At 43.7% G+C, this 16,684-nt stretch overlaps 1 protein-coding gene across 3 annotated transcripts; it reads left to right on the top strand.

Moving 5' to 3' along the window:
* Positions 1–403: 403 nt before the first annotated feature.
* LOC106580736 (SH3KBP1-binding protein 1) lies at positions 404–16,643 on the top strand. 3 transcript variants are annotated; one of them, XM_014162086.3, is made up of 17 exons: positions 404–605; positions 946–999; positions 1,174–1,219; positions 1,350–1,423; positions 1,531–1,589; positions 1,696–1,776; positions 1,870–2,040; positions 8,408–8,498; positions 8,596–8,786; positions 8,988–9,103; positions 9,330–9,417; positions 9,548–9,664; positions 10,141–10,311; positions 11,898–12,053; positions 12,182–12,463; positions 12,557–12,692; positions 13,323–16,643. In XM_014162086.3, the coding sequence occupies exons 1-17, from the start codon at positions 550–552 to the stop codon at positions 13,987–13,989; spliced, it is 2,556 nt and encodes an 851-aa protein (XP_014017561.1). In that variant the 5' UTR covers positions 404–549; the 3' UTR covers positions 13,990–16,643. The 3 variants fall into 3 exon arrangements, with proteins under 3 accessions (XP_014017561.1, XP_014017560.1, XP_014017562.1); XM_014162085.3 differs by having other exon boundaries at positions 10,123–10,311; XM_014162087.3 differs by lacking the exons at positions 404–605; positions 946–999; positions 1,174–1,219; ... (2 more) ...; positions 1,696–1,776; positions 1,870–2,040 and adding an exon at positions 3,434–7,274 and having other exon boundaries at positions 10,123–10,311.
* Positions 16,644–16,684: the final 41 nt, after the last annotated feature.

The following is a 16,684-nucleotide window of genomic DNA, read 5'->3' as shown; positions in this document are numbered from 1 at the left end:
CAGGTGATGTTCGACAAGCAGGTGTCCACATACTTTTGGTCATGTAGTGTATATACTGACCAGATCATATGCATTATGTCAAACATTGATTGTAGCCTACTGGGTGGCAGGTAGCTTAGTGGTTTGAGCTTTGGGTCAGCAACCAAAAGGTTACTAGATCAAATCCCTGAGCTGACAAGGTACAAATCTGTTGTTCTGCCCCTGAACAAGGCAGTTAACCCACTGTTCCTAGGCTGTCATTGTAAATACGAATTTGTTCTTAACTGACTTGCCTAGTTAAGTAAAAAATAAATACATGTAAATATATTGCAAAAACAGTGATTGGGTAAACTGCGCCTGTACTTTGCACTCCAGAACACCTGATGGCGCCGTGGCGATGACAATTTGGTTGTAGACTGTCAGACACCACAGAAAGAGGTTCTGCTTTCAGGAAGTTGCAGCAGAAACAATTATGTGGCTAACGTTGTCGTTGTCTAAATACGTATTGTGATGGATTAACTCAATTATTTACTTCGTGGGCAAGGCATGAACATTCACACATTTTAAAATATGGCTAATATGGCAAGGACCGGAGACATTATCAATTTAAACGTTGGAGGAAAAAGGTGAGGACTGGAATTACTTTGACTAGCTAGCTAAGTTACCGACAGCAAGCTATTGTTGGTGGGTGGATGCTAACTAACGTTAGCTATCTAAAAGTTGCTGACTGGCTGGCTAGCTAACTAGATAGCGAGCTAGTAACATTGTCCTAAGTTAGCAAACTAACTACTGATAGTTAAATATTTTTCAGCTTAACGATCTCTCTGACAGTAACGTTAGCTACTGACTTCACAGTGCAGCTGGAACGTGCAACGCTAGCTAGCTAAGGTAATGTTCGCTTGCTAACGTCTTAATATTTTTGAACATTATCAAACTATGCTCATTTGAGTGATCATGTTGTTTCAGGTTCAGCACCTCCAAACAGACATTGACATGGGTCCCAGACTCCTTTTTCTCAAGGTATGTAGCTATCTATTTATTTTGAGACAGACCAATGCCTTTATTAAAGTCACAAGTGTCTTCATAATGACTCACTCCAACTCATTCATTACCCGGACATAGTGATGGCATATGGTCATTTGCTGTAGACCTTACTTAGTGACGCTAACGAGTGAGTTATGTTGTCTCTGCCAGTCTTCTAAGTGGGAGGATCTCAACCTTGAAGGATGAAACTGGAGCGGTACGTTGTCTAAAATAGATGGGGAAAAACCTAGGTTGTGTGTGTATATATAAACCTATTTGAATTTGGCAACCACTTAGGCCTACATATAACACATTTGTAATGTACTGCTGACCTTTATCTCCCACAGATCTTCATAGATCGGGACCCATCTCTCTTTACTCCCATACTGAACTTCCTGCGCACCAAAGAGTTGTTTCCCAGGTGCTGATTCCTTTGGTTACATTTGTTTACATTTAATAAGTAAAATATATATTCAGCCTTGATGGTAAGTTGTTTTCCAAATGAGATTTCTTAACCTTTCTTTTTAGGTCCATAAATGTGCACCTGCTCATGCATGAAGCTGAGTTCTATGGAATCACTCCGTTGGGTAAGAAAGTGGCCAGTAGCTAGTCAAATACAGCTGTGAATGAGAGGCTGTCTTTGTTTGTGTGTGTTAGTGTCTCCACCTTGGTTACTTTTTTTCTCTTCCTCAGTGCGTAAGCTGCAGCTTTGTGACGAGCTGGACCGATCCTCCTGTGGAAACGTGCTCTTCAATGGCTATCTCCCACCTCCAGGTAGGCAGATCTACTCTAGATTTGACTTCACTTCAAGGGCAGGCAAGGTGTGTGTTAAGTTTGATTTCCTGATCATCTCTTCTTCTGGACCAGTGTACCCGGCGAAGCGGCGGAACCGTCATAGTGTGGCGGGGCCTCAGTATATGGGTGGGCGTGCCCTGCCCATGGAGAGAGCTCCAGTGAGACGCAGCAACACTATGCCACCCAACCTAGGCAACGCGGGCATACTGGGTAAAGCAACGATGGAGGAGAGGATAAGTGGTGGTAAGGCCTTGGAATCACATACACATTTAACATGCCCATTTAACATACACATTTTACAAGCATTTCGCTACACGCCGCAATAACATCTGTTAACCTCTTGGGGCTAGGTGGGACGCTAGCGTGCCACCCGTGGTGCACTCCATCAACAGCAGGTGCATTTCAAGAGCGGCAAATTTGAATCCAAATAAATGTCAAAATTCAAATTTTTCTAAAATACAACTATTTTACACCATTTGAAAGATAAACATCTCCTTAATCTAACCACGTTTTACGATTTCAAAAAGGTTTTACGGCGAAAGCATAAATTTAGAGTATGTTAGGACAGTACATTTACAAGAGTTGTGTGTAATGTTTTGTCAAGTCAAAGACAGGGTCACCAAAACCATAAAACCAGCTAAAATGATGCACTAACCTTTTACAATCTCCATCAGATGACACTCCTAGGACATTATGTTAGACAATGCATGCATTTTTAGTTCTATCAAGTTCATATTTATATCCAAAAACAGCGTTTTACTATGGCATTGATGTTGAGGAAATCGTTTCCCTCCAATAACCGGCAGTCAAGTCAGCGTAACAAATTAAATAATTAAAATTAGAAAACATTGGTAAAATATTATATTGTCATTTAAAGAATTATAGATTTACATCTCTTGAACGCAATCAACTTGCCAGATTTAAAAATAACCTTACTGGGAAATCACACTTTGCAATAATCTGAGCACTGCGCCCAGAAAAATACGCGTTGCGATACAGACTAGACGTCATGTTGGGGAGATCTAAAATCGAAAATACTATGTAAATAATCCATTACCTTTGATTCTCTTCATCAGATGTCACTTCCAGGTATCACAGGTCCATAACGAATGTAGTTTTGTTCAAAAAAGCTCATCATTTATGTCCAAAAATCTCCGTCTCGTTAGCACATGATGTAAGCCAGCCGGACTTCTCGTCATGAACGAGGGGAAAAAATATATTTCCGTTCGTTCAAACATGTCAAACGTTGTATAGCATAAATCATTAGGGCCTTTTTTAACCAGAACATGAATAATATTCAAGGTGGACGAATGCATACTCTTTTATAACGTATTGGAACGAGGGTACCCAACATGAACTCGCGCGCCAGGTGTCTAATGGGACATCATCGTTCCATGGCTCTTGTTCGGTCAGATCTCCCTCCAGAAGACTCAAAACACTTTGTAAAGGCTGGTGACATCTAGTGGAAGCAATAGGAAGTGCCAAAATATTCCTAAACCCCTGTGTTTTTCAATGGGATAGGTTTAAAGTCAATACAACACATCAGGTATCCACTTCCTGTCAGAAAATGTCTCAGGGTTTTGCCTGCCAAATGAGTTCTGTTATACTCACAGACACCATTCAAACAGTTTTGGAAACTTTAGAGTGTTTTCTATCCATATATAATAAGTATATGCATATTCTAGTTACTGGGTAGGATTAGTAACCAGATTAAATCGGGTACATTTTTTTTATCCAGACGTGCAAATGCTGCCCCCTAGACCCAACAGGTTAAATATGTGTGTGACTCGTAAAATTTGATGTTGAAAATGTGCAGCAAAATGCTTATGTGGTAGTTCCCTCAACAGTGCAGTACAACCAATATCAATAATAACAATGAAAGTCAAGTAAAAAATAACAAGCAATTGAAGAGGTAGAATGCATGTGACAAATGGAATCTATCGCTTAACGTTTCTTACCGTTAAAACGATAAGAAAAAGTCATAAAATTCCACGTCAATTCACAATGCAGAATAATGGTCCTATTACGTATTTATGACCGCAAGAGCTGGGCAATGTAGTTTTATCTACCGCAGTCATATACCCTTGAAAGCGCCTGGGCTACGGCATGTTTGCAGTGATACCAATTTAGCAATTTTGTTGCTAGATTTAGCAACTTTTCAGACTACCCTACTTGTTTTTCAATCAGCACCTAGCAACAAATTTAGCTACTTTTAAAAATGTATTTGGAACTTTTAGCAACTTTTGAAAAGTGACTCAAACACTAAAATGCACGCATTTTCCCTCTAAATGACACAAAAACGATTTTCTCTGTCACACACTCAGTCACAACACACGTGCCTGGCTGCAAAAGGGCATTGTGAGTGACGTCAGCAGCAGGCGCTCAGCTCGTGCACAGGCAGCAGCAGGCCAGCAGCACTTTCAGCAAATTGCAAGTCATTGTTGGCTGACTGCAGCAGCAGTAGTATGCGTTCGACGAGACAAACCCAATGAATATAGTTGGTCACAAATGTTTGATCTTGAACAGAACTTACAACATCAATCAACATGTCTCAATCAAAATTGTACAGCCAGAAGTACAGAAAAGAGTGGGAGTCTGTACCTGAATTTAAAGGGTGGCTGAAGCCAGTAATTGGGGATGATTGTCGGGCATACTGTGCGTACTGCAAATCTGATATGCTTGCAAAAATGTATGACATCAAAAAACATTGTGCTACAGCAAAGCATATTAATAAATCAAAACCGTACAACCCCACAACGCAGTCTACATTACCACAGTTGGTTAAGAAAGTGGATAACTGCAAAAGCGCAGAAGCTACTATGGCAATGGCCATTGCGGAGCATTGTTCGCTGCTAGCATGCGACCATTTAGGTATGGCTTGCAAAGCTGCCTTTTCAGATTCTGTGGCAGCAACAAACTTCCAAATGCACCGCACCAAGGGTAACATCAGATGTGGGGGATGAGAAGTTCAGTCTCCTTTTGGATGAGTCCACTGATGTCAGTGTCTCGAAATACCTGGGTGTGGTGATTCGGTATTTCAGTGCTAAAAAAAGAACCGTTGTGTCCACATTTCTTGGGCTGGTTGAATTGGAGGGGGGTGATGCCAGATCAATAGCAAAGGCGGTAGTTGAGTTTCTTGAAGTGTAACCTTAAAAAAGAGAATCTTCAGGGTATTGGCACTGATAATGCGTCCGTGATGACTGGGGTGCCCAATGGGGTGCACATGATTTTAAAGGAAGAATGTGCATTGCCCAATTTGGTACTCATCCGCTGTGTGTGCCATTCTTTACAATTGGCTGACAGTGCAGCATCTAAAGAAACCATCCCTAGGAGTGTTGAGTACTTAATCAGGGAAACCTACAACTGGTTTTCGATTTCCCCAAAACGGCACGAGGCGTACAAAGCAGTGTATGCCACCATTAATTGTGGCCAGAAACCCCTGCAGATCACCAAAGTGTGTGCCACACGTTGGCTATCGATTTGAGCCTCCGGTCATATATATCGAGCCAGTGGGAAGAACTGAAACTCCACTTTGAGGTGACCAAGGCCAGTGAGCGTTGCTACATGGCGGATGTGCTCCACGCCATGTACATGGACAAGACCAACTATGTCTACCTGACATTCTTGAAATCAATCCTGTCCGACGTACAAGTTGCAGTGAAGTCATTTGAGGGAGAGCAAACAGATCCTGTCAAGCTTTTGGACAATCTGGTACACCTCTTAACATCAATTTGCAGCAGAGTAGTCAACTCTATGGCAAAAATTGATGTCCTGAAGGATGCCATTGATGGACATCTCAGTCCATCACCATACCTTGGGTACCTTTTTCGAGAGCACGGTGTACCAACTCAGTCTTGCGCCAGAGGACAAGAAGGTCATTCGGAGACAAGGCTCTGAAGGCAAGCAAGGCTCCCAGACAACCTTGAAGCCTTGCGAAACATGGCCTTGTTCAGTGTTAAGGAAACGCTAAAGCATAATAAAGGCACCACTGAAATTATTAAAGTAGCTGAGCTACTGGAATACCAGCCCCAAACAATTGATAAAATTGTTTCCAAATGGAGAAACATCCATCTGTTTAGGTGAGACTCAACTGAAAATACAGTCGAGTTTTGGAGTGAAGTCAATAACTACACAGACTATTCCGGGTCAAATCCATTTGAAGAACTGTGCAAAGCTGCACTCGCTGCCCTCTCCTTGCTACACTCAAATGCGGAGGTTGAACGGCTGTTCAGCCAAATGCGTGTGGTCAAGTCAAAGTTAAGAAATAGAATGTCACTGCACACTCTCAACTGAAGCTGGCTGGTGATACCTGTTACCAGCATAAACTACCAAGTGAAGTTCTGCAGCAGTTTGGCACCACAGCAGCATACAGCTTTAAGGCCACTCCATCCTCTACTGCTGGTTCCAGCACCGTGATAATGCAGTTGGACTGTGAAGATGAAGAGGATTTCCTTGCCAATCTATGATTCATCATATTTACAGTACGTGTGCAAGGAGTGGACTTTCTGGAACTGGCGGAGACACACAGCTGATGGTGGCAGTGTGTACCGCAGTGTGTGCGAGAACAGTGGCAATATCTGGAGGAAACCATTGAGCAGCTAGCCAGCCAAGCAGCACAACAACCTGGAGAGAGATGCCTAGCGCACACATCATTATTTGAGTTAAGTTGCTTGTTCAATAAGATAGCATATATACCTTGTTATTTGCTTGTACCTATAATTGTTGATCAGTTAGGTAGCGTGTTAACTACCAATACACTGCTTAAAACTATAATTGTTTAGAATGTGTAGGTTTACTAGTTGAGAAGAAAATAAATAAAATGTAATTGTTCAATAATGTGTAATTGTTTAATAATTCAATGTGTTGTTTAAAATATCTAATATCATAAAATGTGTTGTTTATTACTTTTACAAATAAAAATATGATAAACAAATCTAAACTAACAAATGTCAAATCATATTTTTCGCCGAGATGGCTATTGTGTATTCTACATAATAATGCAGTTTTACGTAATGACGTTAGCAACTTTTAGCAACAAATCGACCTGCCTCTAGCAACTTCCCCTGAAAATTAGTTGGCAACACTGAGCAGCAGGCCAACAGCAACTTCAGCAAATAGCAAATCATTGTTGGCTGACTGCAGCAGCAGTACCGGTTCGACAAGCCAAACCCAATGAATATAGTTGGTCACAAATGTTTGATCTTGAACAGAACTTACAACATCAATCAACATGTCTCAATCAAAATTGTACAGAAAAGAGTGGGAGTCTGTACCTGAACAAATGTCAAATCATAATTTTTGCCGAGATGGCCAGTCAATTTGATTAACGTTATTGTGTATTCTACGTAATGACGCTGTTTTACGTTATCACGCAATGACATCACAACGTCATTTAGCAACTTTTAGCAACAAATCAACCTGCCTCTAGCAAGTTACCCTGAAGATTAGTTGGCAACTCTGCATGTTTGTTTGTCTGGGTACGCTACGACTTTTTAAATGCCGACACGAAACGTTCTCTGGAGATAGTTTTCGAAGCACCGCTGAACGGGTATTTTACTTGTCTGTGAAGGAATGACGCAAATGAAGCGGGACTAAAGTCCATCACTCGACAGCTGTTAATCAAATAATCTCGAGCTGCCTGCGCGCACACCACTCTCAAAAAATAACTTTAAAGTTGGTTAAATACCATGACTTACCAAGCCATTTAGTAAAAAGAAAACCCATCTTCCTCTAGTAATCTACTCCTAAGATTCAGTATTTTTGGAACGGAGGAGTTAATTATTAGGCTACATTAATTCAGGCTATCGTTCATTTAGACCATATGCAGGCCATATAAAGTTTAAAACCTATGCAGCTGGTAAATGTTTGAGTAGCCAATGGCCTACTAAATGAATACAAGCAATTTTTGCAGCCTGTAGCCTATTCAATTCTGGGAATTGTTTATCTAAACCATATTGAATGTCAGGGAATTTTGTTATGTTGGCTATAGGCTTTCATTTGGGAATTAGAAGGCTCTTTTTCAAAGTAATTTGAGTTGTCAGTGTTGCTTTGAAAATAAGAAGATAGACTATCATTCTTAATTCATGGCATGGTTTCCTTTTATCCAAATGTTGAGTAGAGATGCAGACAAACTCATTCATGCAGGGAAGGGGAATGGCCTAATAGCCGATTACTCTGGAGTTATAAAAACAATCAAATAAATTGATGTCGTTTCAATGATCAGTTCTCTTAATCGGAGATAAATCTGTCCTGATGTCAGATATTGGGTGGGGCTGGCGTGGAGCGAGTGTGGCTCCAAAAAACTGACTGGTGCAGGACTGTGTTTGTAAGTTTGTGTAAGGGGCTGGATGTGTGGGGAGTCAGTGCAAACAGTCTCTAAGGTGCAGGTCTGTGCAGGGAGACAGCTAGGGTTTAGAGTGAACCGTCCGTGGTCCTTGACGATCTTTCAGGCCAGTGTTTTTACATTGTATTTAGCGTCAGTATTGTCTTGTCTGGTTGCGCGGTATTGAAAGTAAAAGCTCTAACCTGGAGCCATTCTTTGTTAAGGGAATATTATCAAAAGGAGGGTTCACATTCCCCCACACCTGTTACTTTTTACCTTCTGACACAGCTCAGCTTGCAGACCCAGGCATGGTCCGCATCATCTGTGGCCACCACAACTGGATCGCTGTGGCTTATGCCCAGTTTGTTGTTTGCTACCGGTAAGAACACAAGACTTCCATGTACGATATCGGAGTGTCATATGAATCAGTATTTTTGGTAAGGACCGTTGAGGGTGTTAACTGTGCTGTCCATCAGAGTGAAGGAGTCTACGGGCTGGCAGCAGGTGTTCACCAGTCCCCGTCTGGACTGGGTGATTGACAGGGTGGCGCTCAACGCCAAGGTGATGGGCGGCTCTCTGGGAGACAACGACAAGATGGTGGCCGTGGCCTCGGGCACAGAGATCATCCTCTGGACTATCTGTCCCGACGGCAATGGCAACGAGATAGGTCAGTCTGCACACGAATGTACTCACAACTCTAAAAATAAAGCGGAGGTGTTAAAACAAATATTATAGCTATGATATAGTTTTTAATCACTCAAGATGTTTGTTGACTTTTAGTATTTTAAGAGACCACTTTTCTAGGTTGTTCTGGGTGCTTATGTAAGGGCCGTGCTAATAGGTCTTCATTGTACCTGCTTCCCTCCAGGTGTGTTCAGTCTGAATGTCCCCGTAGAGGCTCTCTTCTTCGTGGCGAACCAGCTGATTGCCACCAGCCACACAGGGAAAGTGGGAGTATGGAATGCTGTGACCAAACATTGGCAGGTAAAGTTGTGTCCAAACATTCTGTAAGAATGTCACGTTAACAGAACACATCACATTATGTGTAGTAATAATATATGTGGTCCTGTATGGTCCTTGCAACGCCAGGATTGTTGGTTCGATTCCCGGGGCCACCCATATCTAAAATGTTGCGTTGGCTAAATGGGATATATTGTATGTGTATTGTACATCAGTTGTTCATGTTTTCCTTTTGTCTTTCCGTTCTCAGAATCAAGATGTGGTTCCCATTAATAGCTATGATACTGCCGGTTCCTTCCTGATTCTAGGTTGTAACAATGGGTCCATATATTATATAGGTAAGGGAAGTCATCTTTTCTACCTATGACGCAATAATGGAAAACTATTCAAATAGTTTTTCCGTATAGAAGAATGCAGTCACAAGGTGTGTAAAGTATAGACCTCTCATTGACGTGATCTTGTCAACAGATGTTCAGAAGTTTCCATTGAGGATGAAGGACAATGACCTCCTAGTGACAGAGTTGTACCGTGACCCCACGGAGGACGCCATCACTGCTCTCAGTGTCTACCTCACGCCCAAAACAAGTATGTCTGCCTGTTTCGATTTTGTACTTCACTGAAATGAATAGCTTTTTCTGCATTTTTTTTTTTTAAGGATTAACAAGTATCAATTAGTCAGTCGTGGTTATGGGAAATTCAATCTTAATAGATGCATGGTGCTAAACAATCTTTTTCTGAAAAACTTGTATGCCATTTATGGTCAGCAATGGTCATTTTATAGGCAGTATAATTGTATAGGCAGCTGGCAGATTTTGAATGATTCCTGGTGGCATTTTGCTAACTCTTTGCCTGACCTTTAAACTAATCTTGACCTTTAACCTAACCTCGTTTCCCTAACATGAACCCTAACTTAAATACATTTTGATCCTAATGCCTCACCTTAACCTTTTGGGTCTGCCGGCTGACTATCCACTTCCATTTCTTGATATGCGCGGTACATAACACAGCATGCGTTGAGGCTAAAATGGTGTATGGGATAAAAGTCCCCAATGTGTCGTCAGGCGACAGCGGCAACTGGATCGAGATCGCCTACGGGACCAGCTCGGGCACGGTGCGGGTCATAGTGCAGCACCCAGAGACCGTGGGCTCTGGGCCCCAGCTCTTCCAGACCTTCTCAGTCCACCGCAGCCCCGTCACCAAGATCATGCTCTCTGAGAAACACCTCATATCAGGTGAGAATGGTTGGCCGGGAGCCTCCACGTTCTAGGGATGATCGTTCATTTTTCGGTATATTCTACCATCTCCACTTATGATGCACATTCATTAATTTAGCCACATTTCTCATTAGGATTGATCGATTGATTTTTGGATATCGGCTGACACAGCAATTTTTTTAATTGATTTTATTTCACCTTCATTTAACCAGGTAAGCTAGTTGAGAACAAGTTCTCATTTACAACTGCGACCTGGCCAAGATAAAGCAAAGCAGTGCGACAGAAACAATAACACAAAGTTACACATGGAATAAACAAGCGTACAGTCACAATAACACAATAGAAAAAAAAGAAAGTCTATATACAGTGTGTGCAAATGGCATGAGGTAAGGCAATGAATAGGCCATAGTAGCAAAGTAATTACAATTTAGCAGATTAACCCTGGAGTGATAGATGAGCAGATGATGATGAGCATATGATGGTGTGTATGTAGTGATACTGGTGTGCAAAAGAGCAGCAAAGTAAATAAACAATATGGGGATGAGGTAGGTAGATTGGGTGGGCTATTTACAGATGGACTATGTACAGCTGCAGCGATCAGTTAGCTGCTCAGATAGCTGATGTTTAAAGTTAATGAGGGAAATGTAAGTCTCCAGCTTCAGCGATTTTTGCAGTTCGTTCCAGTCACTGGCAGCAGGGAACTGGAAGGAAGGCGGCCAAAGGATGTGTTGGCTTTGGGGATGACCAGTGAGATATACCTGCTGGAGTGCGTGCTACGGGTGGGTGTTGTTATCGTGACCAGTGAGCTGAGATAAGGCAGAGCTTTACCTAGCATAGACTTATAGATGACCTGGAGCCAGTGGGGCTGGCGACGAATATGTACTGAGGGCCAGCCGACTAGAGCATACAGGTCGCAGTGGTGGGTGGTATAAGGCGCTTTGGTAACATAACGGATGGCACTGTGATAGACTACATCCAATTTGCTGAGTAGAGTATTGGAAGCTATTTTGTAGATGACTTCGCCGAAGTCGAGGATCGGTCGGATAATCAGTTTTACTAGGGTAAGTTTGGCGGCGTGATTGAAGGAGGCTTTGTTGCGAAATAGAAAGCCGATTGGAGTTGTTTGATATGAGTCTGGAAGGAGAGTTTACAGTCTAGCCAGACACCTAGGTATTTGTAGTTGTCCACGTATTCTAGGTCAGAACCGTCCAGAGTAGTGATGCTAGTCGTGCGGGCAGCGAACGGTTGAAAAGCATGCATTTGGTTTTACTAGCGTTTAAGAGCAGTTGGAGGCCACGGAAGGCGTGTTGTATGGCATTGAAGCTCGTTTGGAGGTTAGTTAACACAGTGTTCAAAGAAGGGCCAGATGTATATAGAATGGTGTTGTCTGCGTGGAGGTGGATCAGGGAATCACCCGCAGCAAGAGCGACATCGTTGATATATATACAGAGAATAGAGTCGGAATTGAACCCTGTGGTACTCCCAATTATGTTAAACATTGACGTTGCTGACAAAGCAGCAAGCGTTGGTCATCCAAGTTTGGTGCAGAAGATGGGCCCGTCATGCAGATATTTTTTGGGCTAACCCTGTTGTCGTGTTGTCAGTGTGTGCAGACAACAACCACGTGCGGACCTGGACGGTGACTCGCTTCAGGGGCATGATCTCCACCCAGCCAGGCTCCACCCCCCTCACCTCCTTCAAGATCCTCTCCCTGGAGGACATCGACGGCCACGGGGGCTGTGCTGCCGGCACTGAGATAGGTGAGCAGACCGATGTCAAGGGTCAAAAGTGGACACTGGTTTTAAATGTTAATTAGAAGTGAACATTTTAGAGATGCAATGGGAAAGGACTGTAATGGTCCGTACTGAGCGTTGCTCCTCTCTAACAGGTCCGTATGGCGAGAGAGACGACCAGCAGGTATTTATCCAGAGGGTCGTCCCTGACACAGACAAACTCTACGTGCGCCTCTCGTCCAATGGGAAGAGGGTGTGTGAGGTGCGCTCTGTGGACGGCACCTCCATCACCTCCTTCATGGTGCACGAGTGCGAGGGGTCCAGCCGCATCGGCTCACGTCCCCGCCGCTACCTCTTCAGTGGCCACGCCAACGGTAGCATCCAGATGTGGGACCTGACCACCGCCATGGAGATCGCAGGGAAAGTGGACATCAGGGGTAAGACAACCCGTGTGGCTTTTTGTGTTGACTTTTGCTTTTTGTTAAGTGATGTGTCATAGACATTGGGTTCTCTGTCTGGTTGTCCCTCAGCGCTGGGCGGCCCTACAGAGGAGGAGCTCCTGGAGCTGTTAGACCAGTGTGACCTGGCTCTGACCCGTACGCCGGACATGAGTCCCGCTGCCTCCTTCACCCACTCCTCCTCCACCCCCCGAGCCTCCACCTCCAGGTACACCAGCCACCATTGGCACCTGCTACATGTCCCCATACAGCTTCATATGTTAACCCACTGATGATCTCCTTTTTTGCAAGATTACATCATATTCAGGGCATAAAATGAACACCCGCCACCCACCAAATGCACTGTGAGTGAAGCGCTGATAGATTCATTTTTGGAGGCGCTGGCACAAGCATAAAAGTTGGTCTAATTTACTCAAGTTAGCAAAGTGAGACTCTGTCCTTGTATTTACATTGTTTTCTTCACAAGCACAGTTGTTTTTCAGTGTTAGTTAAAATCTGCTACTTCAACTGATAGTGAAGAGACGCTGTACTAGTCACATCCCAAAACTTACAGACACACGTGGCATGACTCCAGTAGCCCCGTTACCACGGTAACCATCCACCCTTAAAGGGGCAGCTGAACATTTTGTCTCATCTGATATTTTGGTTAAAATAAAAAAGGAAATGAAATTGAGCAATATACTACATTAGTTGTTACTAATACATTACAAAGCATGTTTTTTGTTGTTGTAATTATGGCCGAAAATAATTTTGGCTGGTAAAAAAAATCTGTGGCGGGTAGATTTTTTCCATCTGCATGCCACTGATCATATTCTCTCTGTTTATCTTCTCTCTGCAGTTTGCAGTCCCAGCTGAGTGAGAGCTCCAGGGAGCGCGGGGCCAGAGGAGGTGTGAGCAGCTTGGGTCCCTTCTCTGGTAGCCTGCCCCGTCAGGCCCCTCCGGTGCCCCTCACCAAACCCCGGGATATGAATCTCTCCATGGTGGGGTTGGGCCTCCAGCCCCACCACCTGGGTCTGAGCCAGGCTTCCCTCAGCAGCAGCGGCAGCCCCCGGCCCGGCCGCACCGCCCTCCAGGACAGAGACCGGGACGGTGGCATGGGGTCTCTGCGCAGAGGCAGCTTCGTGGAACGTTGTCAGGAGCTTGCCAAGGTCTCGGACTCTGCAGGAGGGGCTGAGGGGGGCACGCGGCGCAGCCTGGCCGTATGCTCAGAGTTGGAGGCTAGACTGGGCCTACGGACCCCCGCCTCTTTCTCCATCACCCCTGCAGCCTCTCCCGCCTCATCTTTATCTTCATCACTGCGCCGGCCACATCCCACCTCACCCAGCCCTGCCCCTGCTACAATTGTCAGTCCAACCCGCTCCCAGACCATGGTGTCGCCTCATCGAGCTGACACCTCCCCTACTACAGAAGCCCCGCCCCCTGAGGCTGCAGCAGCCACTCCAGAGAGCTCCTCCCCTGTGCCCCCCACCAGTCCTAAACCCCCTATGAATGAGACCAGCTTCTGACTGGCTCTGTGATGTATGAGTGAGTGGACTAACAGGATGCTTTTTTGTGTTCCTGAGCACGTGTGGTTTAGTGACGGCACATATTGTCATATTTATGGACTTTTCCTTGTTTAGCATCAAGGATACATATCAAATGTCATTCCTCTGTTTTCAAAAGGGCCAGCTGTGATGTAGGCAAGATTCATATACAATATATCCATATGGTCAATGTATTGGTGATACAAATTATAACTCCAGCCATGTATGAATGTGTTCTGTTGCATTTGGTAGAGCAGTGCATTTTATTCAATTACGCTGAACAAAAATATAAATTAGGCCCTAATCTATAGATTTTACATGACTGGGAATACAGATATGCATCGGTTGGTTACAGATACCTTAAAAGAAAGGTAGGGTTGTGGATCAGAAAACCAGTCAGTATCAGGTGTGATCAACATTTTCCTTGTGCAGCACAACACATCTTCTTCGCATAGTTGATCAGGCTGTTGATTGTGGCCTGTGGAATGTTGTCCCACTCGTCTTCAATGGCTGAACGAAGTTGCTGCATATTGGTAGGAACTGGAACACGCTGTCGTACACATCGATCCAGAGCATCCCAAACATGCTCAATGAGTGACATGTCTGGTGAGTATGCAGACCATGAAAGAACTGGGACATTTTCAGCTTCCAGGAATTGTGTACAGATCCTTGCGACATGTGGTCGTGTATTATCATGCTGAAACATGAGATGATGGCAGAATAGCACGACAATGGGCCTCAGGATCTCGTCACTGTATCTTTGTGCATCAGTGTAGGCTGGTGGGAGGAAGATGGGCTCATTGTAATGGCTGGAATGGAATAAATGGAATGGTATCAAACATCAAATATATGGAAACCATATGTTTGACTCATTTCTATTCATTCCATTTGAGCCATTACAATGAGTCTGTCCTCCTATAGCTCTTCCCACTGTGCATTCAAATTGCCATCGATAAAATGCAGTTGTGTTTGTTGTCTGTAGCTTATGCCTGCCCATACCATAACCCCACCCCCACCATGGGGCACTCTGTTCACAACGTGGACATCGGCAAACCACTCGCCCACACGACACCATATATGCTGTCTGCCATCTGCCCAATACAGTTGAGACCGTGATTAATCTGTGAAGAGCACACTTCTCCATAGTGCCAGTGGTCATCAAAGGTGAGCATTTTCTCACTGAAGTCGGTTACGATGCCAAACTGCAATCGGGTCAAGACCTTGGTGAGGATGATGAGCACGCAGATGAGCTTCCATGAGACGGTTTCTGATAGTTTATGCGGAAATGTAATTATTTGGTTGGGAAAACCATAAGCCGCCTCCAACGTCGTTTCAGAGAATTTGGCAGTACGTCCAACTGGCCTCACAACGTGTAACCATGCCAGCCCATGCCTCCACATCTGGCTCCTTCAACTGCGGGATTGTCTGGGACCAGCCACCCGGACTGCTGATGAACCTCTGCGTTTGCACAACCAAATAATAAAATTTCCGCACAAACTGTCAACCGTCTCAGGGAAGCTCATCTGCGTGCTCGTCGTCCTCAACAGGATCTTGACCTGACTGGAGTTCGGCATTGTAACCGACTTCATTGGGAAAATGCTCACCTATGGTAGAGAAATGAGCATTCAATTCTCTGGTGGACATTCCTGCTGTCAGCATGCCAATTGCACGCTCCATTAAAATTTGAGACATCTGTGGCATTGTGTTGTGTGACACATCTGCACATTTTAAAGTGGCCTTTTATTGACCCCAGCACAAGGTGCACCTGTGTAATGATCATGCTGTTTAATCAGACAGATACACCTGTCAGATGGAAGGATTGTCATGGTTATTTGAATTAAAAGGGAATTTTTCAACCTCATTCTTCATCTTCAGCACCAAACCAGTGTCTACGTATGTGAAAACGTGTCATTTCTATTATCTGTGGTTAAAAATATTTAAAAAATGTTTCTCTGACATCAGTGTAGGATTAATGGAAAAAAAGTGATTTTCAAAACCTGCAATGAGTCTTTAGGCCAAGGGAGAGTATATTCTTGCTCCCCACTGTGAACCTCATAGTGTTCGAAAATCACTGTTTTTAAAATGTTTAAACTTTTACTGATTTGGTTGAAAAGTGGTGAAGTTGCCCTTTAAGAGAAATGTAAAGACATGTAATAGTCTTTACCCAACACTGGGTTCCACCATCATGGGCTTGCAGGCTGTAGTGATGTATAGGCCTACACCTCCTAAACTTTTCTGATATCCTCTACAGATTTCTCTTTGTCTTCCTGTTTTGCATACTGTTGGCTTTCTGTACCTTAAAATGAATCGTCAAGCCTACTGTACACGCAGTATCAATGTGGTGATGATTGTTGAAGAGGAAACCGATGGAGAACTCTATAGATCAATGAAAGACCTTTTATCGTTCATGTTTAGTTACATCTGACTAACTTACTGCCATTTTGGATCATTCTTTTTCAAGTCGTCTTCCAGATCACGAACCAGTGCCTCACGTACCTGTGTTTTATATCTTCTCCAATGGGTTATGAATTGTACGAAACCAAAGGTAGTCATTTAACCCAATATCCTATGTTTTTGTACATTTTATTTAGATCCTATTTTCTGACTATATTAAAAAAAAACATATTGAATGGAAATGTAACATTGAATGTTTTATGTCTCTGTACAAAGTACATCT

The sequence above is a fragment of the Salmo salar genome, chromosome 20 (assembly GCF_965601325.2).
Source record: "Salmo salar chromosome 20, fSalSal1, whole genome shotgun sequence".
In the NCBI taxonomy this organism is placed as follows: Eukaryota; Metazoa; Chordata; class Actinopteri; order Salmoniformes; family Salmonidae; genus Salmo; species Salmo salar.
The sequence above is the reverse complement of the archived record's forward strand: the minus strand, read 5'-3'. Positions and strand labels throughout refer to the sequence as shown.